General features: G+C 33.6%; 3 protein-coding genes across 4 annotated transcripts; all 3 read right to left on the bottom strand.

Moving 5' to 3' along the window:
* Positions 1-1,077: 1,077 nt before the first annotated feature.
* Positions 1,078-2,524, bottom strand: LOC123215708. Its single transcript, XM_044636302.1, has 3 exons — positions 2,015-2,524; positions 1,749-1,907; positions 1,078-1,474 (listed from the first exon to the last, which is right to left on the bottom strand). The coding sequence occupies exons 1-3, from the start codon at positions 2,066-2,068 to the stop codon at positions 1,331-1,333; spliced, it is 357 nt and encodes a 118-aa protein (XP_044492237.1). The 5' UTR covers positions 2,069-2,524; the 3' UTR covers positions 1,078-1,330.
* A 223-nt stretch (positions 2,525-2,747) lies between these two features.
* Positions 2,748-5,859, bottom strand: LOC123211422 (2-oxoglutarate-dependent dioxygenase DAO-like). The gene is made up of 4 exons (XM_044630147.1): positions 5,570-5,859; positions 5,056-5,455; positions 3,379-3,694; positions 2,748-3,281 (listed from the first exon to the last, which is right to left on the bottom strand). Exons 2-4 carry the CDS (start codon positions 5,394-5,396, stop codon positions 3,033-3,035), a joined length of 906 nt encoding a protein of 301 aa, XP_044486082.1. The 5' UTR covers positions 5,397-5,455; positions 5,570-5,859; the 3' UTR covers positions 2,748-3,032.
* A 9,117-nt stretch (positions 5,860-14,976) lies between these two features.
* On the bottom strand, positions 14,977-25,725 carry LOC123228113 (kinesin-like protein KIN-14E). 2 transcript variants are annotated; one of them, XM_044653346.1, is made up of 24 exons: positions 25,476-25,725; positions 25,128-25,321; positions 24,798-24,870; positions 24,563-24,694; positions 24,241-24,479; positions 23,785-24,112; positions 23,234-23,333; positions 22,968-23,149; positions 22,721-22,836; positions 22,422-22,524; positions 20,267-20,419; positions 19,911-20,057; positions 19,609-19,809; positions 19,047-19,211; positions 18,858-18,962; positions 18,556-18,705; positions 18,279-18,473; positions 18,057-18,183; positions 17,320-17,522; positions 17,040-17,222; positions 16,676-16,771; positions 16,404-16,601; positions 15,930-16,201; positions 14,977-15,429 (listed from the first exon to the last, which is right to left on the bottom strand). In XM_044653346.1, exons 2-24 carry the CDS (start codon positions 25,283-25,285, stop codon positions 15,237-15,239), a joined length of 3,819 nt encoding a protein of 1,272 aa, XP_044509281.1. In that variant the 5' UTR covers positions 25,286-25,321; positions 25,476-25,725; the 3' UTR covers positions 14,977-15,236. The 2 variants fall into 2 exon arrangements, with proteins under 2 accessions (XP_044509281.1, XP_044509290.1); XM_044653355.1 differs by having other exon boundaries at positions 18,556-18,696; positions 25,476-25,724.
* Positions 25,726-27,989: the final 2,264 nt, after the last annotated feature.

Here is a 27,989-nt window from a genome sequence, read left to right on the forward strand (position 1 = left end):
ACCACGTGCACCACATTAACCATGCCGCCAGTTTAGCTTTCTGGAAAATAAATAATACACAGTGGATTGTTGCATTTAGGAATGAATGACACGTATAATTTTTTAACTATTTAGCTTTTCTAAACCCACGTGCACAAAATCCTTCTTGTAGACGTTTAGGTTAAAACGGTAAATAAGAAATAATTATTCCATTTTTTAAATAATAAAATTATGTATACTTATTTTTTATACACAATTTATATACATAGATAAGGTATTATCATATGATTAGATATTTCCTTATCATATGATGACACATGTTTTAAAATTATCTAATTATATGATGATATATCACTGTATACATGAATTATATATCAAAAATGGATACACATAATATTACTTTTTTTTGGAAAGAGTTGATTGAATTAAAAAAAATTTAAGTATTCGAGTATTGGAGGCTTTCAAGCGTAAGAGGTTACGAGTTTGAAATCTACCAATGTTATCTTAATTTATTTAATTAAAAATAATAATATATTATTTTATTTAAATATATTTATAAGATTATTATATATAAATTAATATTATATTCAATTATTTTATATTAAAATATTTGTATTATGCATGTTTTAAAATATTTTCAAATTTTAATAGAAGTATTACATGTTAAGTTATTTTTGTAATAGAATATTAGTAAAATATGTTCGATCAAACTAATATATGTTATATTAAAATTTTGTTTTTATAGTCAAACCTAGACAAAACATAAAGCAATCTAGATGGTCCAAGTTAGCCATAAAACACGTGTCCCCAATCCGACCATGCACGTGAAGTGCTTACAATGAGAAATCTTTGTGACATGAGACTACATAAACGGGGCACCACGCAAACCATAGGAAATATTAATTGTGCTAGTTGAAGAATTGCTATCATAACATATCATAAAAAATTGTAACCTTCCACATGTCATTCATTCGTATAATAAAATAAGAATCATACTCTAAATTATCATTAGAGATATAAGAGAAGAGGACAAATCCGTAAAAGAGACACAAAAGTTTTACTAGAGAATCCTAAATGACTAGATATTTTTATATCATTTCTCTTAATAATCATTTTTAGTACTCTATTAAAATATTTTTATAAAGTAATAACATAATTCTGAATCGACATTAACTGCCATCAACCCCAACATCCCATCCGAAACCATCCAACGCCAACCCACTTTCTCCCTGTTCTCCCATTTTGGTGTCTTTGCGATTTTAATTCCAAGGGCCTTTGGTGCAATATCACCTTCAAAATTTTAATGAGAATGCTAATTACACAACCTAATCCAGTTTATCCCATTTCCAACTTACCTGGACTTGAAGAGTGTCAAATACATCATCGTCGTCCCTGTGACTACGCTAAAGCTTGATTTAGGTTCATCTTTTTCCGGCAACTGGACTGTGGAAGAACTTGATTTTGATGTGTTTCCGACTTCCATCTTTAGGCTCAACTGAATGCAAATTATAATTCAATCATTTGAACGTCATAACAATCCACAATAAAATACTTATCAAATGTTTGATATAACGAGTAACAAAATTATATGTACTTACTTACACGAAGGGATACCAGTTGATGTATGTTATCAATTGATTTAGTGATTTTGAATTAAGGATAAAGTAATATCCAATCGTACGGTGATATACATTAAATATATATTCATTTATATATTCAAAATGGGTACTTACGGTATTGTTCTACCATGAGTTTCAATAATACATAACCTGTAGTACTTGAGACTCAAGCATGGTTAGTCGCTCCATCAGCGTGCCCTTATGATTCACTTCCTCAAGCGCAGATGACAAAGTCTTGCACTCCTCTTCCTTGTTCAGCTTTGTGGTCACACGACTCGAAGAATAGTGCCTCTCTTCCAACAGCTGCACCTGTATATGCAATGTACCCAAAAAAAAATAGATGACCATAATAAAATCTGATTTGTTTATAACAGATTAATACATGTATATTGACTGAAGAAATTAACATGTGTTACCAAGCGATCAAGGCGATCCAATCTTGAGAGAACAGGCTTTTCTTGATGGTCCATGATATTGAATCTCTTTCAAAAATGGCAAAATTTACCTCATTTATTAGTGGAACAAATCTGCAAGCCTGATTCGAAAGCCAGATCAGAGAGTAAACAGATGAGGATGTGATCAACATGCCCATAATCAAAATACACTGCCTTCTCCACCTGCCAGAAGCTGTTGAAAGTGGACCTTAATTGATAACAGACTCGCCATAACTTATTGTCACCATTCATTCATTTTTTCTTTCGTCATATTTGAGCCTTATCTAACTGTTTACACGTCTTCTATCTCCCCTACTGGCTGGGTTCATTACTACCACCTACTGTTGCCCGTTGTGTTTTACATAAATAAACAAGATATAGCTCATTGACTTCACATTTGTGACAAATGACCATTCCTGTTCGCCACCACAATCCTTCTTGTTATTGAAAAAAGAAAAGAAAAACCTTGTAAATTATGTTAAATTCTATTTAATTTTCAGCACATAATTATATAACCAACTGCGTGTAATTTTTGATGGTGCAATCTTTCGTATCAATAATTTCACACTAGAAAAAGAAACCTTGTAAAGCTCTTCTTTTTTGTTTTTAGAAAAAGAAAATACTTTTTTTTTCCTTGTAATCTAAGGCAACACAGTTTTGCATGGCCCATGGATGGACTAGGAGGGCGGTGGGTGATTGCGTGACGAAAGAAACCAATCCCAAGACAACTAGATCTTATCATTGAAAATCAACTTGCCTCGACAAAGCACAAGTAAACTACATGTTCTTCAATAAAATAAAAGAAAATACAAATGAAAAGCTCTAGCTCATGTTAAGTTATTTTAATTTTTTTGATTGGCACTTGAATCCTTTAGTTATCAAATAAAATAATAATGCAGAAACATAGTCTAATTATTAACACCAACACAGCTCGTTTATCTCAAGAGTTCTCTTTAAGACAATGATTTTCAAAAGCTTGCAATATATTTTGGCTGTTAATTCAGGATTGGGAACGTAAAGGAGCAAGAGCTTCACCAAGATGAAGATTTTTAGAGACCCGGAGCTTCCTATAATCTTCATAAATAATTGGTAAATAAAGCCGTGGGTGCTCAGAGTCCACAAGCTCTGCTGGGGCTTCCAATTTTCCCTCCATTGGTCCCAACAGGAATGTAGCAATTGATACACGAATTGTTGCTTCTTTGCATACTACTCTGTGCTTCACGTTATAGAACCTCCCATTACTCCATGCCTAAATCATGTCAATATACACATATATAAATATATATGCATCAGAAAAATCATTAACGAAAAATAAATATATCAAAAAAAGATCATGTTGTTTTCACCGTAGCAATGTCTCCAAGGTTGACAAGAAGGGTGCCTGGCGAGGGTTCAACTGCTATGAATGCACCAGATTTGTCTATCACTTCAAGGCCACCCACATTTTCATCATCTTGAAGTATGGTGAGGAAACTTGAATCTGTATGTATTTGTACACCAGAGGAGCCTAAAGTTTGGGGAGAGAAGTGATACTTATTTATTCTAAATTGGCAAGGCCAACCCTGAAACGTTTTACCAATCAACCCCATACTTTCAGCCAACTTTTCTGCTATATCCACAGCCAGTTCATGTATTGCTTGGGCATACATCTTTATTATCTCTCTGGTTATTAGTGCGAAGTAAAATAATATCAAGATGCAACTCAACCAACAAACTGTTTTCCATAAAAGCTTGGAACTAATTTGTGTCAGCAAAAGCAATTTGCTTTTCTCAATTAAATACCGATTGACAGGAAGTAGGAACACCGATTTGCCTCAGATAAATTAGAGGAAGATACAGAACAGCTAATATTGAACATGAATAAGGTGCAGTTGGTTTTTGACTTGAAATAAGAGGAAATATTCCACTTGTTGATGTATGAAATTGCACCAATGTAATAATGTAACTACTAAGGGATGTTACACATGAATGTGATGAGACTGACGGAGAGTATTTGTTTGTGCAGAAAACACAAAACAATCAAATTGGCAATGCAAAAGCAAGTTTTTTAAAGGGTTCGGTTGTCTCTGGGCAGTACATTTATCCAGTGTAATGATACTGCTTTGTTTCTCTAATATGTTCTCTGGGAACAATTACAAAAAATGTTTTCCTGAGAGAAAATCAGAAAAATTCTAGTATTCTTTCACAAAATGTTGGTCTTGCTTAGAGAATCATTGCAATTGATGAAAAACATTACAAGAAAAACCCCAGAGAACATCCTTGGTTTAGCCTCTCTCCTAGTTTTTATACACCAATGGAGAGAGAATTGTCGTCATTCATGGATATGCGGAGTTTGGAAATTTTTTTAAGTTTTTAAATCTGTTCAATTAAAGATATTCGCATAGAAAATCGTTTGATGGAACACCACCACTTAACATTTTAGCAAATGCATGTCGTCTTTTACGTACAGTGACTTTGCTTTTAATCTTCTGCTAGAACCATACAACTATCTTGCATTAAATGCAACATAGCTTGCTTAGATTGACAAGGGGAAGCTTATATTCAATGGCTTAGTCCAACAATTTTGAATGTTTTATTTGATGTCAGTTGCGTGATCATGATCTAATAGTTTAAATTATCTCTTATTCGAAGAGAATATATCTTCCCGCTATATGTGGTAGGAATATGCATATTCTCCAAATGTAACCATATATAGTTATGCAGTGTAAATTATCTACACGCCTCTGGCACATGGCACATTGGGTGCTTAGGATGTTGCAAACACGTATACATGTGTCATGTTCATGAGGTCACTGGGCGATATCCAAGATGCAATTATTGAAGGGTAAGGTCTAACCCCAGCACACCACTAAATTGTGTGAGCAAAGCAATTTGTCTTCTTCAGTTATTCGATCAATCAATTCTCAACATTCTGTAGTGAATTAGGATTCAAAACAAGGGCAAACAATTATGTTGCAGAATTAATTAATGTTATTTGCATCATCATGGCTATGCGATGGAGAGACATAACTGCAGTTAGTTACCTTTGGTGAGGAGAAGCATCTAACTGAGAACAGAAGGTATCGACAGCTTCAGATGAGGCCACATCATAAAGACCCACCGCCTCGTAGAGAGGATTGACTTGGGTGAGTGGCACATAGCCGCTGCCAGCTATCACATCCGTGTTGCGCTGTTTAATTTCTACAGGAAGCTCCAAAAGACATTTAACCACTTTCTTCATCTCCGATGACAGCGTCAACGGAATCTTATGGTTAACGATCCTGAAACATCCCCATTCCTCGCTTGCTTCTCTCAGTTTCTTATATTCCGCTGGAAAATCTTCTAGATCGATCGTTGGTATGCTTCTAGTTTCAGTCTCCGCCATTAATATTTTTTCTTCTGAAGAAAAGCCACCTTAATTTATCTCAACTATAAAGAACAACCCTGGAAAATAATTCAACATCAGGAAAAGAAAAAGGACAAAAAAATGGTGAAATCAACTCATAACATCTGTACACGAAGAAAACAATCAAATTGAAAAGGAAGCAGAGATATTACCTTCTGAAACTCGGCCAACGAAAAACAACTTCTCGTTGACTGATCTAATCTTCACCTTCAGACCCCAAGATACTAAAGGGATATCAAGAAGGCTACCAGCAACTTAAACGACAAACATAAGCTTGCTTGGTGAAGGAGGTTTTGGCGTTGTCTTATAGGCGTCCAGCCAACCTCAAGGACAAAGATAATTTTTCAGCTCTAGAGCTTAGATTTTCTGCTCCAAGTCAAATATTGCAACTGAAGACATTCTCGATGGATTCCGTAAACTCTCTGAAGTCTTGCATTATAGGCGTAATGATTATGCTTTCATTTATCTTAAGTTAAAAATACTTGGTAGATGGCTTTTGGTAGCTAGCTAGGTTTCACAGCCTTGCTCAAAAAATTTTACTCGGCTTACCAGATGGATGAATACTAGGATTGTTGGAAATAATTAAACATGTTAGGATCAAATTCTGTAAAATTTGTAAATAAAAATTTGTATACCCAGAATTATTTTTGATGAGGTTTCTTCAAATACGACACGAGGTGTTGACGTCAGTCTATTTTCATGACACTATTTACTCACGTATTGTTTTTCATCTTGGGAGACTGGATTTGTGCTTTTGTATTGGGTGGAGAATTCTTCTCTTTAGAAAAATGGCATACTTTCTTTTTGGGAGGCAATTAGGACTTTATATAAGAGTTCAACTGTCAATAATAATCACCAATAATTGCCTTTGGCAGTTAATCAAATCGGATCGGGTGACCCGTCATGGGTGGACCTAGATCTAATATCTCTCACTCACATATGATGGAAAACCCAAACCAAACGCTTACCCATAGAAATCTCATATAACAGTACGTTTCATACTTGCAAATGTGTCATGCGACCTCGCGAGCAACCTGCACTTGGAGGCTAAATACTATGTATCTGTTAGGAGTAGCATAGCTGCTTCAATCCGAATAAAACAAAAATAAAGCATTAAGCTCGCAACACCCCAAACTTACTTGATAACACTAGCTCTCTTTAATCCCTCGTTTATCATTGTGTTATTTTTCTATGTATCTATGATCAACCCAATCTTCATATGAGTGACATGATCGACCAACTAATGGACACATGTAATATATAAGTTTTTCTCTTCAATTCGAAATTCTCAATTTAAACTTAGCTGCTTTTCTGGTGATATTCTATAAACCGAATCATGCGTGGTCATAGGTTCCAAACTAAGATAGCAACACTAAGAATAAATATCGAACAACAGTAAAGAGTCAAAGGGTACCAACATTTTTATTTCAATAAATCTTTTCTTGAGAAATTTGTCTCCCATTGGGATGCTCTCTCAGCATCACATTTCTCAAGAATAATGTCTCATCTTTGCTCACTCTTTCAGTGCCAAAGGTGATTACTCATGTGAGTGAGCCAATCTCTAACTTTTGTGACATTACAATCTTGTTGAACTAAAAACAATATGTATGCAATGAAAATCCAAGAATTTCGAGACGTAAATTCAAAACATAAAATGAACTTAAATTCATGGCTTTTGATATTGTGTCATCAGTACAATATATAAGCTCAACACTTATCAATCGTAGTCTATGCAATCTAAGAAATTTAACATGTACAAGATATACTTTTATTAGAAGAATCTCGGTCAAAGGATCAGTAACTATACAATGCGTAGAATTATATTGTACATTTATTTTCCCCTTGAAAATTGAGTCTCTTATTACGTTATGTCTAGTGTCGATACGTTTGGTTATCTTATAAAAAAATTCAGGATCTTTCATTTCAACAGAGAACCATTACTCCAACAACATTGTTTGTTTACTCAGATTCACGAAGAATCTTCTTAACCAAACTGTTTCTTATACATTTACTGAATAGACTATATACTAGGCTTCCGATATGGATACGGCTACGTATTTCTGTTTCTTATCACTCCAAGATATGAGCCTTTTTGGAGTAAAAAAAAACTTAGCCGTAATTTAATTTGTGTTGGTTTAAAAACATTTCCCCAACTAGCATCTCAATAGCCAATCAAACGCAAGTTCGATCCTTAATCACATAATCAATCATCCACAGAGCCTTAAAAATATCAAAATTCTACATATAGTCTTTCAGTGCTTTTTTCAACATTTACTTATATCGACTAACTAGACAATCAAAAATAAATATCTGGGTATGTATGCACCATAGCATACATAATATATCTTATGACATTTGAATAGGTAACCTTTGACATTTTTATGCTTCTATCTTAAATTTTGGAACATATCTCTTTAGGCTCAATAATTCGTCATTTAACACAGGAATATTAACGAGTTCACAGTATACCATTTTAGTTTGTTCTAGAGTCTTTTGAATATTATACTCTTATGACAGAGTCAACAGTTTCTTTGAACAATTCTTCTATATTTAAATTCACAATATATAATATGTTTTCCCACGTCTTGCAAGTCAAAAGTATAGACAACCATCCTTTGATGAGTATCACTTACTTCAAATCATTTATAGCTATCTATACATCATCATACATATTGATAGAATTATAAATTGGGCATCAGACTTTGTCACATAGACATGATAGTCTTGATTAATTATTTCAAAGCTCAAGTACCAGTATCTAGATGACAATTTTAAGTCATTCAATGTCTTTGAAGCTTGCACATTGTGTGCTTCAGACCTATAACAATAAGATCTATATCTCATTTCATGCAGAATTTTTTGTCATGTTTTCCACTAAAGAAAATTGTTTTGACATTCATCTGGTGTAATTCTAAATGCAAATATGTTACAGCTAGAATCAAATATATTAAAGTAAATCTCATAAATAACGAAAATATCTTTCTACACAATCTATATCTTCTTATTGGATCTAATTTTTTGTTATAAAGCGAAATTATATCTACTTATTAAGTCATTCGTCTTACGACTAATTTAGAAAACTCATTCATTCCCAATAAATTTTCAATCTGGTGATAAGTCAACCAAAACTTAGAATTGGTTTGTTTTCTTTGTATTTCATCTGTTCTTCTAATGCATTTCAAAATTTTCCTATCAAAAGATAGGACATTTATTTCAAGTTTTTCATCATCTTGGGGAGTGGTTATGAAAACCTTATTTTCACTTTAAAAAACCTCACTTGAATACTTTTAGACGTCCACTCTAATGCAATTGAGAATTAATGCTCCTACTATCCGAAATAGATTAAAACTTAATCTCAATGCTCACACTAGGGTGAGATGAACAAAACAAATAATTGAAGATCATTACTCCCACTATCCGAAATAGATTGGAGTTTAATTGCATTTGCTTCTATTATTTAGAACAAGTATAGGTCTTATATCTTAAAACTCAATTAATGGTCGTTAAGATATACTCATCCTCATTCTTTTCTCATCTCATTCATATGAAACTTTTTATCAATATCCTCCCTATTAAAAAAAAAATTCTCTATGAATGTAATATCTCTAATACAAGTTCAGTTAATCTTCCAACGAAATTCTCCCTAATGAACACATACCCTTTGGAGTGTTCAACGTATACATTCATTTCTTCTCAGTCCCAATTATTCAAACTTATGGAAAAAGTTATGGATAGATATTGTTAACCACTAAGGTTGCAATCAATTAACTCAGATTTTTTACCTGACCATAACTCATAGGGAGTGGAAGCAACTGGATTAGTAGGTAATCGATCAAGTTTTTAAGCAGCAATAAATATCATATCATCACAAAGTAACTTGATGTTTTACTTGCACTTTCATTGACTTAACCTTTTCCAGTAGAGTTCAATTACTCTTCTTTACTACACTGGTTGTTGCAAAATTTTGAAATTACTATTTACCATATTATTTCTTTCATTACTCAGTTCTTTGAACTTTTAGAGTAAATGTTCAAGACCTTGATGAGTTCATAAAACTCTTATCCTTTTTTTTTTTTTGTCTAATTGATTCTTAACCTCAATTATACATAGTGTCTAAAATACTCTACTGTTTCTAACTTATGGGAGATCAAGTAGATAAGCCCAAATTGAGCACTGTTATCATCATTAGTAATGAAATATGAGATACACTCTCAAACTTTACATTCATAAGAAAATATATACTTAAGTATATAGATTGTAAAGGAAGTCAAACTAATATAGTTTTGTCAAATGATTTTCTGGAAGTTTTTTCAACTAGACAATGTTTACATATGGATAATTCTATTTATGTGAACGTTCCTAATAAACTTTCATAGGCCAATTTATTTAACCCATCTTAGGCAACATGTCATAATGTAACATGTCATATATTTGCATTCATTTCTATACACATAGGAAAAGCAAATAATGAAAACATAACATTATCAAAAATGTAAGGTAACAAACATTATATAACCATTCAATTAACAAACCAAATTTGTAAAAATTAATTCTATCATATTTCAATAAAACACCCAGAGAAATTTAAATTATATCTAGTTTAAGAAGAACAAATACTTTAACCAAGATTTGTTGAATATTTGGACTATATTGGATTTCGTATAGGTATAGGATTCGATCATCTGTAAAACTTATTTATTTGTGTCTATTCCTCTTACTACAACTCTTGTGTTATTGTCTATATATATATATATCAAATTCATTTTATTCAGAATTCGATAGAAATCTACTAAAAATATTCTATCATGAACTACTTGATCGGTGGCTTCTAAGTCTATAATCTATATAAGATAATACTCAGTTAATATCACAGTACTAAAAAATCAAAGTTTCATCACTTTATCTTAAACAAGACTATCATTTTCAGCTCTTTTCATTCACAGACGATATAATTCTTATTACTTCTATTGCAACTACTCATCTTGTTTTCGTCTCTTCTTCTATTACTTTTGCCACTCTTTCATTTCGATTCCTTGTTTTTATTTTTTGAGCATTAAACGATCTCTTTCCAGTATTAGGACTTGAGCCACTCACTTTTAATAGTTGATTCTGTAAAGTATGCATGAATACTAAATTCAGCTGCCTCAAGGGTGCTTATCCTCCAATTTTATGTGGCTAGAATAATTAACAAAAGTCATTTTTTTCTCACAGTGGGTCATATGTACCTTTATACGCTCCCACCATCGAGAAGAAATCGTTTTTCTAAATGAACCTACTGTTCATGTATCAAGGTACGCGTAGCTGACTTTAGTTTCATGATCGTATTTGACATTCAATCAAATTCAATAATCAATTGTCTTTATTTGGGGACTGTAGTTCCTCCAAACCTTTTAACTAAAATCATACTTATGGCATTACAGTTGAACATTACTAGTACTCATATACCAGATCGTTATTCATGAAACTGATCAAGATATCACACGAAATGAGTATTGCTTCTTACATGCGTGATGTGCGTCCACTAGGGATGGCAATGGGGAGGGGCGGGGAGGGGATATCAATCCCCGTCCCCGTCCCCGTAGGGGATTTCAATCCCCGTCCCGGCCCCGTCCCCGTTACAGGGATAAAAAAGAATCCCTGTCCCCTCCCCGCGAAGGAAAATCCCCTCCCCGTCCCCGCGGGGAAAAATCCCCTCCCCATCCCCGCCCCGTCCCCATGGGAAAAAACCCCCTCCCCATCCCCGTCCCGTCCCTGTGGGGAAAAATCTCCTCCTCATACCCGTAAATATAAATTTTAATTCCTTTATGTATTTCAATAAATAAAATAAATCATATTCTCCGAAAATATCACTTGCTACAAGAGCTACAAAATATTCATTGTTATTTTAGTTCAAATACAAAATTTTCATAAAATCTAACTATATGCAATAATCAATCTCTTCATTAGTAGCTCTTCATGTATGTGATTTAGGGTAATTTTATAATAACATTAAATTTAACACTTTTCATTCACTTTAATTGATTTTATCAAATTTATAATTTGTTTTTTTTTTTTTGTGTAAACCTGGTGGATTGATTAACTGAAGTTGAAATAGAATTAATTTGGTGTATTTGCATTTTATGATAATGAGATTTTGGGGTTTTTTTAATATATTAGATTAATAATTTAGAAATTAGTAAAAGCTAATAATTGATAATTCAAAAATTAGTAAAATTAAAGTTATAGTTTTAATAAATCATAATGTAAAAATTTCTAGAACTTAATAGTTTAGAAATTATTATATTAATATATTAGATTTAGGGGGTGGGGCGGGGTGGGGCGGGGAGGGGATGGGGCGGGGCGGCGGGGACGGGCGGGGCGGGGACAAATGTATCCCCGTCCCTGCCCCGTCCCCTATTACAGAGATTTTTTCATCCCCATCCCCGCCCATTTCCCCGTTTTTATCGGAGAATTCCCTCCCCGTTAGGGTCGGGGAGGGTCGGGGCCCCTAAAGTCGGGTCCAAATTGCCATCTCTAGCGTCCACAACACGTTTGTGTAAGGCACTGATTGGGTTTCTATCATTTAGTCAGCTACAACTCTATCTTAACCTAATCCACAGCCTCCAAAGCTTTTTGCTTATCTAGGATATTATGCATTTCAAATGTCACATAGTTTAATTCTCTCTATTCAGTATCATTCTCATTCAAATCAGTCATCATTTTCTAAGATGTTATAGTTAACTAGATCACAGAAACTATGTATCAAACACAATGCTATCAATGCAATCAAAATACACATCAATTATCGCAATTACACATTAAAATTTTAAAATATCTCACATAAGACATAGAATCGAAAGTGCACTATGTTTCCAATCATCTTTCATGACACAAATGCTTGACATTTTAAATGTTAATCTAATTGTATCAATATTAATTCTGGATGAGAATTTCATTAAATTTTATCAATCTCAAAATTTACACATTTAACTAATATATATGATGCAACAAATACATCATCTATCTTGAGTAGGATCATTTCATCAACCCATATTGATCTTTGAGTCACTTTACCCAAGATAAAGTCTCTATTACATTTGCGTTAAGTCAAATACATTGCATTACGTTAGTTTTGGGAATAAATGGATATTCTCTTGTACATTACTAAGTGTCGCTTTATAGCAAGTTATAATGAATCCATTCAGTCCCAAAAAATTTTAAATTCTTATCCTGAATAAGATCATTGATTACGGGGTTCATATTCATGCATTGATATTCTCTCTTTCCAATTAAGAGAATTTAACAGAGTATTAATAGTTTCGACATGCAATGAGATGGTCTCTAGTCAACAAACTTGCATGAAGTAGAAACATGTATTTCAAAACACCAATATATGTTTTTGGGAGTCGGAATAAAATATTACATGTCATTATACATCGTAAGACCCATGGAACACATCTCATATATAGATCTGAGTACTACACAACTTCCAAGGATTCGAAAACAGAATTCATGCACCAAGACGCGTTGGAAATGGGTGTTCATGTGCTACCACACGCCAAAATAATCTCATACAATCCTTCACGTGCCAAATCAACGTCACATGTGCCTCCACACGTCGTATATATATCTGCACGCGCCTTCACGTGCCAGGAATGAGTCAAACGTGTTGTCACACACTTAAATAAGGCTGTCACATGCGCACATATGCCGCCACGTGCCGAAAACTGGTTGTCACGCACCTACATGCACCGGTCAATAGTGGTGGTCAAACTTTGACCATTGATCGATCAACTGACCCAAAGGACGTTGACCGGTTTGGGATGAGTCAATGGGTTGACCCATTAATCAACGGGTCTTGACCAACCCGTTGACCAGTGGGTCGGGTAATCGGGTTTTTCCAAATTGATTTCAACCCAGTTCTACGCATAAACCCTAATTTTGTTGTCCTTCTAATTGGCCTTCTTCCGGCGATTTTCCGGTGACTCCACCATAGGGCTTTTGTAGCCCAGGCGATGTTAAGGCGTATCATTCCAAGTTCCGACGCCTTTGGCACCGAAATCGATCGAAACGGTGACAAAGAAAAAGATGCCTATAGTCTCGATTTTGGGTCAATTTTTATCGATTCCGACATTAATTCGAGTCGTTTTTCAATTTAAAACATGTAATATCATTCCAAGCATTCATCCAACATGTTTCCCAACACCAATTTCATGCAATTTTAGTCGAATTAAATTTGTTCCCAAAAACAAAATTTTAAACAAAATTAAATATATGGATTCTAATTTACATAATATACGTAATACGATTCACATAAAACATAACAAATATATATCTTAGGCTCTGATACCAACGTTAGAAATAATTAAACATATCAAGATCAAATTCTGTGAAATCTGTAAATAAAAATTTGCGTACCCGGAATAATTTTCAATGAAGTTTCTTCTAATACGACACGAGGTATTGACGTTAGTCTATTTCCACGACACCATTTGCTCACGTATTGCTTTTTATCTTGGGAGACTGGGTCTGTGCTTTTGTATTGGGTGGAGAATTCTTCTCTTTAGAAAAATTGTATACTTTCTTTTTGGGAGGCAGTTAAGACTTTATATAAGAGTCTAACAGCCAATAATAACCACCAATAACTGCCCTTTGGCAGTTAATTAAATCGGGTCAGATTAACACTTCATAGGTGAACCCAGATCCAATAAAGATGGTGTCACTAGAACGGTATACTACTTGAGGTGTAGTATCTGCGCTACATTACCTCCACAATGGGTACGATCAGAAAGTGGTACTGGTACATCGGGACCTCAAAGCCAGTAACACAATGCTGGACTTAAAGTTGAATGATCGACTTGTGGACTTTGTGTTGGCACGTGCTCTGGACAACGAAAAGATCTCCTGTGCGGAGCTGGAGGGAGTGCCAGGTACCATGGGGCCGTGGTAGTGGAGGTGGTCCAACTCTTGGTAGGTTGGGTGTGGTTGTTGCGTGGAGATGGAAGAATAAAAGAAGTTGTTGTTGGTCAGGAAGCGGAAAGGCTGCTGTTGCTCGGCCTGGCCCGTTTACATCAGATTGCCAGTGGAAGGCCTGAATACACAGACCATCTTTCACATAATATCAGTATCTGTGCCTGTGCCGCATGTTCCACCCTCCAAGCCTGCATTTATGTGGCCTTCAGCGCCAGGATCAACCAGCTTCAGCATTACTTCAGGCAAACCCAATATCACATCCGGCTCTGGCCCTGGCTCTGGCGGGACCACGCACTATAAACGAGGGGAAGGAGATTACAGTGACAGCAGCTCCTCTCCGCTTCGTGTTGCTCTGGGACAACTGCAAGTTTTATAATATTTCTTCCCAATTAATTATTACTCTTCCTCGGGTATGATTTTCCTTTGCCGTTCGATTTTTTTTTAACTTATTGTTTTCATCTTCTCGCAATTTCTTTTTCAACTACATACGTATCCATTTCCATATCTAATTAATTCTTTTCAACAATGCAATGCAAATGTAGAAAATAGATGAAAACTGAAAAAACAAGAAATAAAAAACATTCATACTCCACGGCTACAACTTTTAGTCTAAAACTGAGAAATTTTGTGCAAAATTAAATGACAAGTCACATTCAAATACATATGTATGTAACAAAAGTGAATCAGATATATGTACAACCCAATGCCGAATTGCAACTTTACAACTAAACGCTTCAGCCAATTAATCAAAATAGTGACTCTAGCTATCACACATTTGCAGTGTTGTCGATGAAACCAAAACCATATCCACCAGCTTACAAGGATCAGCATTACCTATACCTGAAATTTCAGCTACACTCATAATCACTACATGGAAAGGCGGCCATCTGTCTTGTCTTTGATTGGCCGTTCTTCTTGAACCTCATCCAAATCTTCTTCATCCCCCCTTCTACCTGCTTGCTCTTTCCAATATGAAACCAACTTTTTCAATCGAGCTACTTCTTTTGATGAAATATTTTTGCTTGGATCATTCACAATTGACCGCACTCTTGAAGCATACCTATTCACATGTTGAATAACAATATCAATTAAAGCAAAACACTTTCAACAAAAGACCCTTACTACTTTATATTACATGCCACAAGATAACTTACCAGAGAAGATAATTCAAAAACCAAAATTAATGTATTAAATACAAAATGTCAAATACAAATTCCATGTACACCACTATCCACGGCTAACAACATAAAATCCATGCCTTTCAAAATCATGAAGGGCTACATAGATTAGATAAAGAAGTAGGAGAACTATATTTCTTTCATTGAGATTGGCCTAGGGGACAATGAATTTTGTCACATAAAATTAGTACGTTATTTTCCCAGGTATCAAAACAAGAAAATTTTGTCATTATTTGCATATATCTGCCTTTAGGACATGTTTATCATTTTCCTAGTAAAATTTAGATACACACAAAAAAATAATATAATAACATGGGCAAATATCACAATCACATGATATTAGAAAAGGAGCAGCATAAGAGAATAAGAGCAGGAAACATACATTAAGGAATTGCAAGTCTCATCCAAATTTGATTCAGCTGGAGAGACATTCACAAACATAAGAGTTTTTGCATTTCCACCAAGTGAATCACTCATCAGCATTGTTAACTTGTGATTCCTATAAGGAATGTGTTGACTGCCTGAAGATAAAGCACTAATAACATCGCCAAGAGCTGAAAGAGATTTGTTGATGCTTTGAGCTTCCTTAAGTTGACTACCTGATGAGCCGGACTTCTTTACTCTTTCAGAACCAGCAAGGTCCACAAAACTTAGCTGCGAACAAATGTTAAAGTGGTTACAAGTTACTAACTAAACAAATCATCTAATGAAACAACCTCCACAGGTACTTTGCATCATCAGATGTTGAAATAATCATGACAAAATCAAATAAATTCCCTTTAGCATTATTTTCCTGCATTTAGAGTGTCTTTCTCATAATATGATCAAATAAATTTGCCACCATATTAGATGTTACCTTTCCTCTTGCAACAGATTGGGTTTGAAGGTTGGTACTCTCAATGACAATTGAAAGTATCAGGTGAGATCTTGAACTTTCTTCATTCATCTGAGTTCCAGATGTATGCCGCTGGTCAGATCCTCTTTGAATAATGCTTTTAAATTCTTCAAATGTAGAAACTGATACAACTGTCACATTTTCTACGGCCACCATACCCTAAACAAAACAAAATAAGGAATCAACTCCAATTCTTGACAAGATCAAATAAATAAAGCCATAGAATTAATTACCTTTGAATCTTTCTTAATATCCAATTTTAAACGCTTCGCATTCCTTGGTAATAAAAGGTCTATAAGGGTATCCTGATATAACTCCACCATGTATGCCTAAAACATTTCATATCCTTGTCAAGCACTCAACTAAAATTCATATACACAATAATCATAAATGCAACTAAAATTCATATATATAAATGGTATCCTATCAAGTAAATGGAAAATGTAACATCAATGTTTTCATTAAATAACCATTAAACAGCGTACATACTGACTCAGCTATGTAGAATTATTTAAGATGCACATACTATTTTCATATTTTTTCTATAAATCATTCAGATCTATTTTAATATTCAAAGTACCAATTTATACCAATCACCTTCAAGGAAAATGAAAATTTGTTGCTATCTCTCTTTAAGATTCTAAAAAGTTCTGTGATAGCCCGTGGAGTAATTCCAGGATTGACATCAGATCCATATATTGTAAATGTTTTTCCAGATCCAGTTTGTCCATAGGCAAATATACAAACATTGTAGCCATCAACAGCAGATTGCACCAAGTACTGCATTATAAACAGACAATAATGAGTTGACTAAAATGTTACAACATTTAGTTGCCATATGATAATATATAAATAATCAAAAGTAAATCAAACTTGCCCGTGTATCCTCAAAGACATCATCTTGGGTAGCATAGCCATCAAAGACGCGATCATACATATGCTGCTTTGCCTTATCATCTTTCCACGGATGTTCTACTGTGAACTCATCTAAACTTGACAGTACATTTCTTTCCTTTTCAACAAGCTCTTTCTCATTTAGAGGTCTTAAACGACAGAAAACCCTTATCTTGCCTTTCAAATCTGAAATGTAGTCAGGTGTTAAAAATGAGATGGTATTGGGGAATGATGAATATGAAGTCTTCAAACAATAGTCCTTTACTGTTTAAAAAACCATTAGATATTTTCAGCTAGTTTGGTCACTTATTGCAAAATTACTTTTTTAAAAACTGTTGTAAAATCAAATCCAGAATAGAGGTTTGTCTTTTCAAGATCCAAGGAGGAGGCTAGAACTGTAATTTAAAGAAACTTTTACTATGAACAAAAACATTGAAAATGCTCCCCATAATATAGCATTGAAGAAATAGAGAAGAGTTTCATGTGTTTTTCAGATTATGTGATGCAACAGGACAAAAGATATTTGAGTCATATTTTTCGTGTAACACTTGTATTTGGAGAACATGTTGTGTTATTCAAAAACAGTACAGGGGGGAAGGGGGAGAGGGGTGCTGGGGGCTGTTATAATTCTTAGAAAAGAAAAGGCATTTTAAAAAATGGTATTAAACTAATCTTAATTCCATTAACAAAACAAAAATATTACAGATAAGTGATGCCAACCTTCAATAGTATTAAAGTATCGTTTCCTTAAAGTTTGTTCTTCTTTATAAAGTGCTTCTAATTCAGCCAGTTGAGCTCCTTGCATTTTCAAGATGGCAGCAGTTTGCTCATTCTTTCTATCTATGTCCTAAAAACATGTAAGAAGACATTAGATATGAATGTTTTTAATTGAACAATTGGTGAAACAATCATACATCAACCAAACAGTGGAGTAAATATTACCTCTTTCATTTCTCTCAATTCCTCTAATTCCTTTAGGTTGTTCTGTAATACAGCCAAATCTGTGTTACTAGTTGCAAGAGTTGATTGAACAGTAGCCAAATCTTGTGTAGACTCTTCCAACTTTCTTTCAAGTTCTAATACTCGGAGCCTTAAGGCCTTGCATTCTTGCTCAAAGTTTTTCTCAAGAATTTCCATCTGTATATACATGGATATCATGACCAGCACTCTCAGTAATAAAAGAAATTTCCAAACCATATTCAAAGATTGACAACAATACCTCCTCAGCTTTGCTCTTTTCAAGTTTGAAAACCCTCTGCTCTAATATGATTTTCTTGCTCAATAACTTCTTCACAGCTTCTTGTTCTGCATGCAACCGCTCATTGCAAATTTTTAGTTCATCCCGAAGCTTACACAACGCCTGCATTGTCTTATCCACAGTTCAAAATCATTACCATCATAACACAAGATATTAAAGCCCAATCTATAATGCGAGATTAAATCATGAAGGTCTGAAGTAAAGCCATTTAAGAATGGACATCTATATAAACACAAATAATATCCATTTTCACAAATTTCTACCTGGCTGTTTGTTCCAACTAAATCCTTTTTAGTATTGCTCTCTAGGGCTTGATTTCCCAGCTTGGCCAACCTCACTTCGACACTCTTTTTCTCCATCAATGCAGTCTGAAATATATGACTAAAATCAGAAAAAAGCTGACCTAAAAAATTTGATGAAATTGATAATATGAAAACATTAAATACACTAACTTGAAGATCAGTATCCTTTTCATGGCACAACAATTTAAGTCTATCACGGTCACTTTCAACTTCTGCCAATTTCTGCTTCTCAGTTTTCAAAGAATCTTTCAAGCTCTCAAGTTGTTCTTGCATTTTGATTTCTTGCTTTTCCTTTTCATGCAATTCTTCTGACAACTAGATAGATCCACACACTCAGCTCGTTATCACAGGTGCAATTCCCGCACAAAAACTGGAACTTTGTAAAAACTTTTCCAAACATTAAAAGAGAGTATTTGAGATATGCACTAACTCAACTAAGACTCAAAAAATGATTCAGATGATATTGAATTTTAGATCAATGTTTGGGGTGCCTAAAAAAAACCAAGGAGTAATACAGGATTAGACTTCCCAATAAGTAAATAAAAGCCGTTTCACATACAATTTTGATAATATATGGTACTTTTATGCTAGAATGCAATGACAAAAGCTTTTACCCACCACATGTGAAATTCATCACCAGAGTTATGTGATATATATGGCCCTAAACTATAAGAAATAATTGAATACATCAAGTTTCTGCTTTAAGGCTTACATGATCAGCATTTTTTTGAGATTCTTCAACACTTCTTGATAAATCCCGCACACGTTTTTCAAACACTTCCATGCTAGGAGGCTTAACATTGTTAGAGTGATCTCCATTCATTGAGCCACTAGTAGAAGAACGTGCTTTGGAGTATCGACGCAACATCACATCATTTATATGTGTCTGAAGAGCAACACAAATTTCTTCTCCCTGCATAAAAATGTAGACATGAATGTTAAGGTTTAGTAAAACGTGTAGGTTAAGAGGCTTGGAAAACATGATAGATAAAAAGTGTAAACCATTGCTTGAACCTGCTTCGTTTCAAACTGGAATATGTGAAGGACACCTGCAACTCTCATTTTAAAAAATACAGCAGTATTGCTACTACCAAATTGCATTATGTCTCTTAACTCTGCAGAATGTAGATACTCCTTTGGAACTGGACGGAAAAAATGAACCTACAAATAAATGATCAAAGAAATTAACATCCAAAAGCTTGATACAAGAGTATCATGACAATTTTACAATGTTTACATATTATATGCATGTTGCTGTAGTTTTATTCATCTTCCATGGTTAGTATGACTGAAACAGTCTGGGAAAGATTTTTTGGTGACAACACCTGAGATAGTAATCTTGCGATAGTATACCACAATTTATGACTCACCCCTCGCTTGTTAATTCCCAAGACAATTCGTCCTGGCAAAAGTCCAATTGGATCATCGATCTTTCGGACACTGAAGAAAACTGAATTCCCATAAGGAAGTGCCCTCAATATCCGCAGAAATTGCTGTCTTGCATCATCAACTGTTAAATGCTCCTGCATGGAAACAAAGCAATGTATCAAGCCAAGGGGAAAAAACTCACAAAACTTGTCAAATTTTGGGCCAGTAATGAAAAGTGACCAATGAGCCATACACAAAATAATAATCATCTAGCTTATGACAAATAAGGGGAAAATTTTGTGTATGACCAATCAGGTTACATCCATTGAGTGATCACTTTTCCTCTTCTATCTCTTCTGACAACAGAGAAAGAGTAATTCATCTTCATTTTTGAACAGTTTTGTGAAATTTAAGCTTGTTAAGAACTTTAAATGCAAAATCAATTTAATGTTTACAGATCAGAAAAGCAAAATAGCTTATCGATTTAGGATAGTATATACAAAAAGCTTGCATATTCATCAGTCATCAACCCAAACTCCATTCAAAATCAAATACACAAAAGTTTGTCTAGCAGCACAAAGTCCAAGTGCAACTCATCCAATAACTTTATCAGCATAAAATAATTCTGAGCATCAGCACAGGACAAAGGAATAGAGTTTAATTGTTGGGTACTGTAACGGAACATCATGGACTAAATTTATTTTGAATTATGCGCAAAAACAGCAAAATTACAGGTACTTTAATTGAAACTGTGATATGAACCTTAGGAGAAGCACACCTCAAAAGCTAACTATTAAATGGGAGAGTTTAAGGCTATATAAACTCCACACTAGTTGTTCATACTTTCTAATGTGGGATCCAAGTTTCATACCTTACACTTAAGATCCTAACATACCAACACGCTTCGCAGCCCCTATGCCCATGCAGGTTGGCTATGCATTAGCTCTCTGCTAGCCCTGGGCAAACACTATAATACCGGCATCACCATGCACGCCACACGATTGCAATTGATAGACGTAGGAATGACTCTGATACTAAATGATATAAATCTTAGGAGAACCACACTTTACAAACTAGCTATTTAGATGGGAGAACTCAGGGCTATATAAAACCCACACTAGTTGTCCATACTTTATAATATGGAATCCAAGTCTATACCTTGCACTTGGGATTTTAACAAACTGACTCTAGAATTAGGAATGTCGGCTAAAGGATAACCAAAACAAAAGTACCCAAACAAATGTTATATTCCCAGAATCAGCTTCAAAACAAGAAACAAAATTGTGTTTTTCTTTAAAACTGGGTACAAAAACAATGTTTATTTTTACAAACAAAACTAACCCAAAAATATAAGATAAGAAATAACAGCAAATTATGAACTAAATTTTCCTTTGTTTTTTTTTTTTTTTTTGGAGGGGGAGTGTTGTTTAAAAAATAGTAATAAGTTATACCACATTAAATCAATGAAATATATCTAATGACTCAGCAGCTACAGCCTATTATGGTCAAAGAATTGCAAAGAAGTCAATCTTCAATGGGCACTTCTGAAATCATGTTCTCTCATTGTGGAGCATAATGGTGCTTTTGGCAAAAGAAAGAGGCCAAACAATTCCACAAGGATGTGGTGCTTGCTCCCTTTTGGTGATTTGTCATAAATGGACTGTTAAGAATTTTTAAAACACACAGAATAATGTGGAACAACATGCCCTTTTTTTGGTATCCTTATGGAGCCTCAGTTTCAAAAGATTCCAACATACTTCATTCTTTTTTTCGACTTAACTAGGATGAGATTTTAACCTAACCTCTTCTAACTTAGCAATGCTATGGCTTTGCTAACAATTTATAGATTTTTATAGCTTTTGAAGTTCTTCTGTACTTAAACTTAAGGGAGGTCTACTCAATAGTGGATTTCTCACCCATTCTTGTATCTCTCAATCTTACTCTGATTAATATATATACCTGAAGTTTCCTACCAAAATAATACATAACATCAACATTCTCAAATTTTATAAGCAATTTATTAACAATGATTTCAAATGTTCCACAGAAAATATCATCATGAATCAAAGAAAAGCATAGTTATAAAATGGACACTAGCTTTCTTGAAATTTTATTGATCTTTTGATGGTCAACAAATCACCAGAATGTGTTTCTCACCATTGATCGATAACGAGAAAGAATATCGAACTCCCATTCCCACTTTGCTCGGGTAATTGCAACTTGTCTAGGAAGGAACCGTTCAAGAAGAGAAGTCCAATCACTGAAAACAACTTAAAAAAGTTAAAACACTGTAGAATGTAAAACAATCAGGTATTCAAATTGAATCACCAGAAAATGTCCATATTTTTTAGTTAAGCTACCATTATAACAAAAGGAAAGAGAAAAAAAACTGCCCAGCTTGCTTGCAGGATGGCAGCTGAACATAATAAAGTAAACAGAATCAGAAATACACTAACGTGCATGATTCAGGGCTACCAACAAACCCAATCTCAACCAAGATCTGCAATGCGGAAAGCTGTGCAGCATCATCCCTTCCAACTGGGTAATTGCCCAATACATAGTCATGTTGCAACTGCAAAAACGTGACCATTATCACCAAATACCAGATGGTAAAGTTAACCTAGGTTTCAGAAAAAGCATATGTGTATCATGTTGGAAGTAAAATTAAATTGCCCAACACTACTTCAATGCAAGATTACATACTTGAACATACGACAAATGCACAAACATTGGGTCTGTTACAGTTTCGTCTGACTCTCGAAATAGCTTCTTTTTAAACGTTAATTTGCAATGCAAAATTTCCCCTTTACTTCGATCCTTGGCTGCTTTGAATTCCGCCAGCAGATCACTAATATATTTGTTATCATCTAACCCAATATACTCCTCTACATGACAGCAAAGGGAATATTAGATGATAATATCATAAATATCTTACCCAGGAAGAACCAAGAAGTTTGTATAATATATACCACTCCCGAGATCAGGTGACTTGGAACCAGTGACAACTTTACGGCATTCAAATAGACTGAAGCTAGAGTAAGCTGATAATTTAATTATCCCTGCAAGTTCCTAAATCAGGCATGAATTTAATCAGTATCAACAATGTGGCACAACAAAAAGGACAAAAAGTGGACCTAAAAATAAAACAGAAGGTAACTAGAATAGACGTGAATTATTGACAGTCAAGATGCCTTTACTTTCTTAAACAACCCCATAACAGCTCTGAAAAACGTGAACTGGCATGTTGGATGAACTAATAAACAGACATTGGTGGAAGACCAAGCCTGTAAAACACATCTGTTAAATTATTTCAGAAGACAGATAACATCCTAGCCAATCGGGCTTTCTGTTTGAGGTCAAAATAATTTTTAACCATATTATGCAAGGTATATATATCAATTTACCAAACATAATGAAATAGAAAGATAGACATTTGCAAACCAGGATTTTATGAAAATTTATTGACATGATTTATGAAGTGAAAAACCATCAAATTAAAAGAGGGAGAGATGGAGAGTACCTCTACAGCATCAGATACTGTTGTTGCCATGTCATATGTTATTTCTTCAAATGTTTCATCCAAAAAGAAAACTATAGTTGTTAGCTTTCGACCAGTTAGAAGAGCTTCAATTTCCTCACGACCTGGTATAGTATGCCTGGGACCAGCTTTAACTGAACGCTTCAAAGCATTTAATGTATTCAGAGCCAGGATTTGGACCTCATAATCAGTATTAACACCTTGTGCTACATTGTGAACATACTCGGATAAATATCCACCCATGTCCTTGCTAGGAGGCATGGAAGATGCACATAAATACATCAGCTCCCATGCTTTGATTAAGTATTGCCTGTTATGTCACAAGCAATAAATTTACCAAGCATCAAGTAAAGAAATACATAAGTTATAGCACCAACTGCAACTACTATAGACCCCTGAAAAATCAATCATTATTGTTGAAATCATATCTCAGTCTACCTATCTGGGTTGTTCCTGGTTTGTTTTGAAATCTGGGCAAAAAGTTCATCTCGGAGCTCAGCGCGTTTCAAAGTTTGCTTATATAGTTTCCCAACAAACTCAATTCGTTCATCCAAGCTCGGTGGAGTTCCTCGATCAGATGGATCAACTCCGATGTACTTCAAAATTATTTGAAACAATTTAGTTGCTTTGCTGACCAGGTCATTGTTGATCTTAAGTAATGATGTCGGTATAGGATCCTATGAAAGTATTAGCCTTTTGTGAGTTTGTATGCATGACAAAATCCATTTTCATCAAAAGAAAAGAAAAACAATATAATCACCTTTTGGAAACACAGCATATCCTCAAAAGTGAATTTTTCTCGAACTTGAGTGCCTGCAGATTTTTTAGAGAAAAACCCACGTTTACCAGAAGATTGAATTTGTTTTTGCATCATCCTCAAAAATCCATCCACCTGATAGCATGAAGAAGATAAAACTTTCAAGACAATAAGTTAACTAGGAAGTTTCTAACTTTGACTCATTACAATGTAACAGCTAGAACATTAATTACCCCACCTGGAATCGATCAATCAAAGGTATAGCACTTGCAAGTTCTGCTGGAATAACCATTGAGGGTGTCGAAGGTGTACTGCAAGGAATAAAAAGTTGAGCCTAATAGTGAGCACTCAGACAAAACAAAAATTCCTTCACATGGCAATTTATCAGGTATACATGAGTATCGGATAAGAGATTGATCAGAGCTAACAACTTTTGACTAAAATTTAAAATACAGACGGGATAGAAAGGTTGGCCATGTTAGCTGAGGCTTTAATTCTATGTTAATTGTAGGCCAAAACTGGTAAAATAAGCAGTTTGAAACAGAAACGGGATAATGAAAAGACTCACGGTGGTGCAAAATTAGAGCCGTCACTATCATATTCATCTCCATTTGAAATAGAAACGGGATAATGCAAAGAAGTTTCTTCATTTCCATTGCTAGAGCTAAAGGAAGATCTAGTTGCTCTCACACTTTGGGCCATTGACGATTGCACATCAATAGTCATTTCACTATAATCAGCTCCTCAGAAGAAACCTCATCCCTTTACGACATGATAACAGCAAGAGCTTCAGCGCAAAAACATTAATTAACAAGAAAGTGTAAAACCTAAATCCAAATAAGTAAAAATACGAAAATCTTGAACAATGAAGGAGAAGAGATCCACACATTCCACTTTCAAACAATGACAGGAATACCTCGAGAGTCAAATAGCTGCAATACCCAGAAATCTACCAGAAAGACTGAGGAATTCAGAGATCGGAAGAGCTAGTGGATGTTCCTGATATCTGGCTATTTGCTAAGGTAAAAGACAGTAGTATGAGTCACCAGAGTGGCAAAGGGAAAATGTTAACTTTTTGAAAAGTTCTGGCTTCTTCCAGCTCTTTCAAGCACAGATCTCTTATCACTTGCTCATAGAAGAAGATAGCATAATCTGTCAAATATGAATCCATTCCTCCCGCTTGTAGCCCATTTGTAATCTGCTATAATCACAACTATAATAATACTATGCAACCGTATTATTTCAGTTTGACCCGTTAAGAAAAATAATCCCCAAAAATTACGAAAGTAGCCTTCCTATAAATAATAATAATAATAATAATACATATTTCTTCTACACCAGGCCACACAATTTGGGATACAATCGAACCGAATTAAATAGTGGAGTTCAAATTTAAACTTGTCGAACTAATAAGATTTCAATTTAAGCTGAAACTTAAAGCATTGTCTCGAACTCAAACTTAAACTTGAAACAAAATCAACTAGCCAAAGTTCAACTAAAAAATTACCTTTAACTGTTCATTTTTAAATATATTACATTTAAATTTATATTATATATATTTATCAATTATATTATATGTTAAAATTAATAAATAAAATTTAAAGATACAAATATAATATTTAAACTTATAAAGATTTATTAATATTTTACTCAACTTTTGAGCTCATTGAGTCACAAACACCAAGTTTGCTTGCAGTTTTACAAATTATTGTTTCACACCAAAACTTTGATAAAATAAAATTTCTCATCTTTTAAGTTTGAAAATTTTATTTTATTTTTTATTAAATCTATTTATAAAATATGCTAACATTTTTAAAAACATCGATGGATGTTAATGATTATAAAAACTAAAAAGAATGAACACTTTTTTTGATAGCTCTAATTTTTCAAGTTTGATGAAGCAGATTTTTTATTCTTTAATTTAAAAAAAAAAATTTCCACCTTTTTATTAATTTTGTTTATAAAATATGTTAAGGTTTTTTTTTAATCAGAGAAAAAAATATCTTTTGTCTTTACTAAAACCAAATAATATTTACCCTTAAAAATTATAATGTTTTTCCATCTTTCATTAATAATTATAAAAACTAAAAGGGAAAAATACTATTTCTCACGTGTTCTCGTCTTAATAACAAGTTCCTATAGTTAAAGTCACCAATGTAATATTACTCTCCGTTATTGTCACCCATTGTGCCGTTGCTAAGCAACCTTTCAACATTTTGCAACTGTATAACTAGGTCCTCCCATTGCTATGATATTTTCAAATTTTGTGCATAACTTTTTAGTATCATTAATCATGTTTATTGCCAACGCGATCTAAATTTACTAGATGTCACTTAGATCTATTGTCTTCTCACATAAATATATTGTTAACAAGTTTCATTTTAGATGGATCTTTTTGCTTTGACCAACTTTAAGATTTTTTTTGTTGCCTACACAGGTGTCAAGCATGTTTAGATATGTGAAAAAAATAAAGTAAAGAAACAGGGGGGTTAAAAAGGAAAAGTATAAAATAAGCAAAGTGAAAACATATTCCATTTATACTATTAAGAGTGTAAATGATATTAATTATATTATATATTATACAAAGGGACAAGAATACCCTTTAATTGTTAAAATTAACATCCAATTTTGATTAAAAATATATATTTTTTAAATATGAAGAGTGAAAATTTATGAATTCATCAAAACTGAGGTGGAAAACAGTTATTTGCGTTTCCAAAATATGCAAAGATCCTTTCTTATAAACTTAGGAAAAGGGTAACTAAATAAATTAATTTTTGTATTTTGGAGGATGGTATGCACACATACAATGTGAATTGAATTACTCATTATCTCTTGATTTTGACAATTTTATATAAAATTTGTTCTTGTCACCGTTTTTGTCCCCATTCTATAAATTCGAAAAATGACTAATTTGGTAGTTATATGAACATGTAACTCTATAATAATTAATCATTTTTATAACCATCACTTAAAATAAGGTTAAATTTAATTAATTAAATTTTTTTTTTGTTCATATTTATTGAATGGATAAATTTGAGATAAAGTTATTGGACATATATCTACTATAACAAATAAGTCAAAATTTCATAAACGTGACAAAAATTCGAACTAAAGATTTTACTTTGAAAGTTCTAATATTTCACTAATTTTATTAACTTTTATAAAGCGATTATAAAAAAATCACTTAATGCAAAAAATTGAAAAACCTAAGATGACATAAAAAAGAACAGTGATATGTATATGAATTTTTTTTATAATTTTATATATAAATAACGATGTGTCATTATATGATTAAATAATTAAAAATTAAAAATAAAATAACTCTCAATTATATAATAATATATTATTTATATATATATAATTTTATCAGTATAAAAATGTTACGCAATTATGAAAACAGCTACGATAATTACGGAGTATCATATTT

This window comes from Mangifera indica, chromosome 1 (genome assembly GCF_011075055.1).
Source record: "Mangifera indica cultivar Alphonso chromosome 1, CATAS_Mindica_2.1, whole genome shotgun sequence".
Taxonomy (NCBI): Eukaryota; Viridiplantae; Streptophyta; class Magnoliopsida; order Sapindales; family Anacardiaceae; genus Mangifera; species Mangifera indica.

What these genes read in the sequence shown, in the direction of transcription:
- LOC123215708 (XM_044636302.1), bottom strand. Translation starts at nt 2,068, where the DNA reads ATGGACCATCAAGAAAAGCCTGTTCTCTCAAGATTGGATCGCCTTGAT. An exon ending in TGGATCGCCTTGATCGCTTG is followed by an intron (nt 1,908 to 2,014) that starts GTAACACATGTT and finishes TTGCATATACAG; the next exon opens with GTGCAGCTGTTGGAAGAGAG. An exon ending in TTGAGTCTCAAGTACTACAG is followed by an intron (nt 1,475 to 1,748) that starts GTTATGTATTAT and finishes ATTTGCATTCAG; the next exon opens with TTGAGCCTAAAGATGGAAGT.
- LOC123211422 (XM_044630147.1), bottom strand. Translation starts at nt 5,396, where the DNA reads ATGGCGGAGACTGAAACTAGAAGCATACCAACGATCGATCTAGAAGAT. An exon ending in GATGCTTCTCCTCACCAAAG is followed by an intron (nt 3,695 to 5,055) that starts GTAACTAACTGC and finishes ACTAATAACCAG; the next exon opens with AGAGATAATAAAGATGTATG. An exon ending in ACCTTGGAGACATTGCTACG is followed by an intron (nt 3,282 to 3,378) that starts GTGAAAACAACA and finishes GACATGATTTAG; the next exon opens with GCATGGAGTAATGGGAGGTT.
- LOC123228113 (XM_044653346.1), bottom strand. Translation starts at nt 25,285, where the DNA reads ATGACTATTGATGTGCAATCGTCAATGGCCCAAAGTGTGAGAGCAACT. An exon ending in GGTAGCCCTGAATCATGCAC is followed by an intron (nt 22,525 to 22,720) that starts GTTAGTGTATTT and finishes AGTTGTTTTCAG; the next exon opens with TGATTGGACTTCTCTTCTTG. An exon ending in GAGACTTGCAATTCCTTAAT is followed by an intron (nt 15,430 to 15,929) that starts GTATGTTTCCTG and finishes ACATGTGAATAG; the next exon opens with GTATGCTTCAAGAGTGCGGT.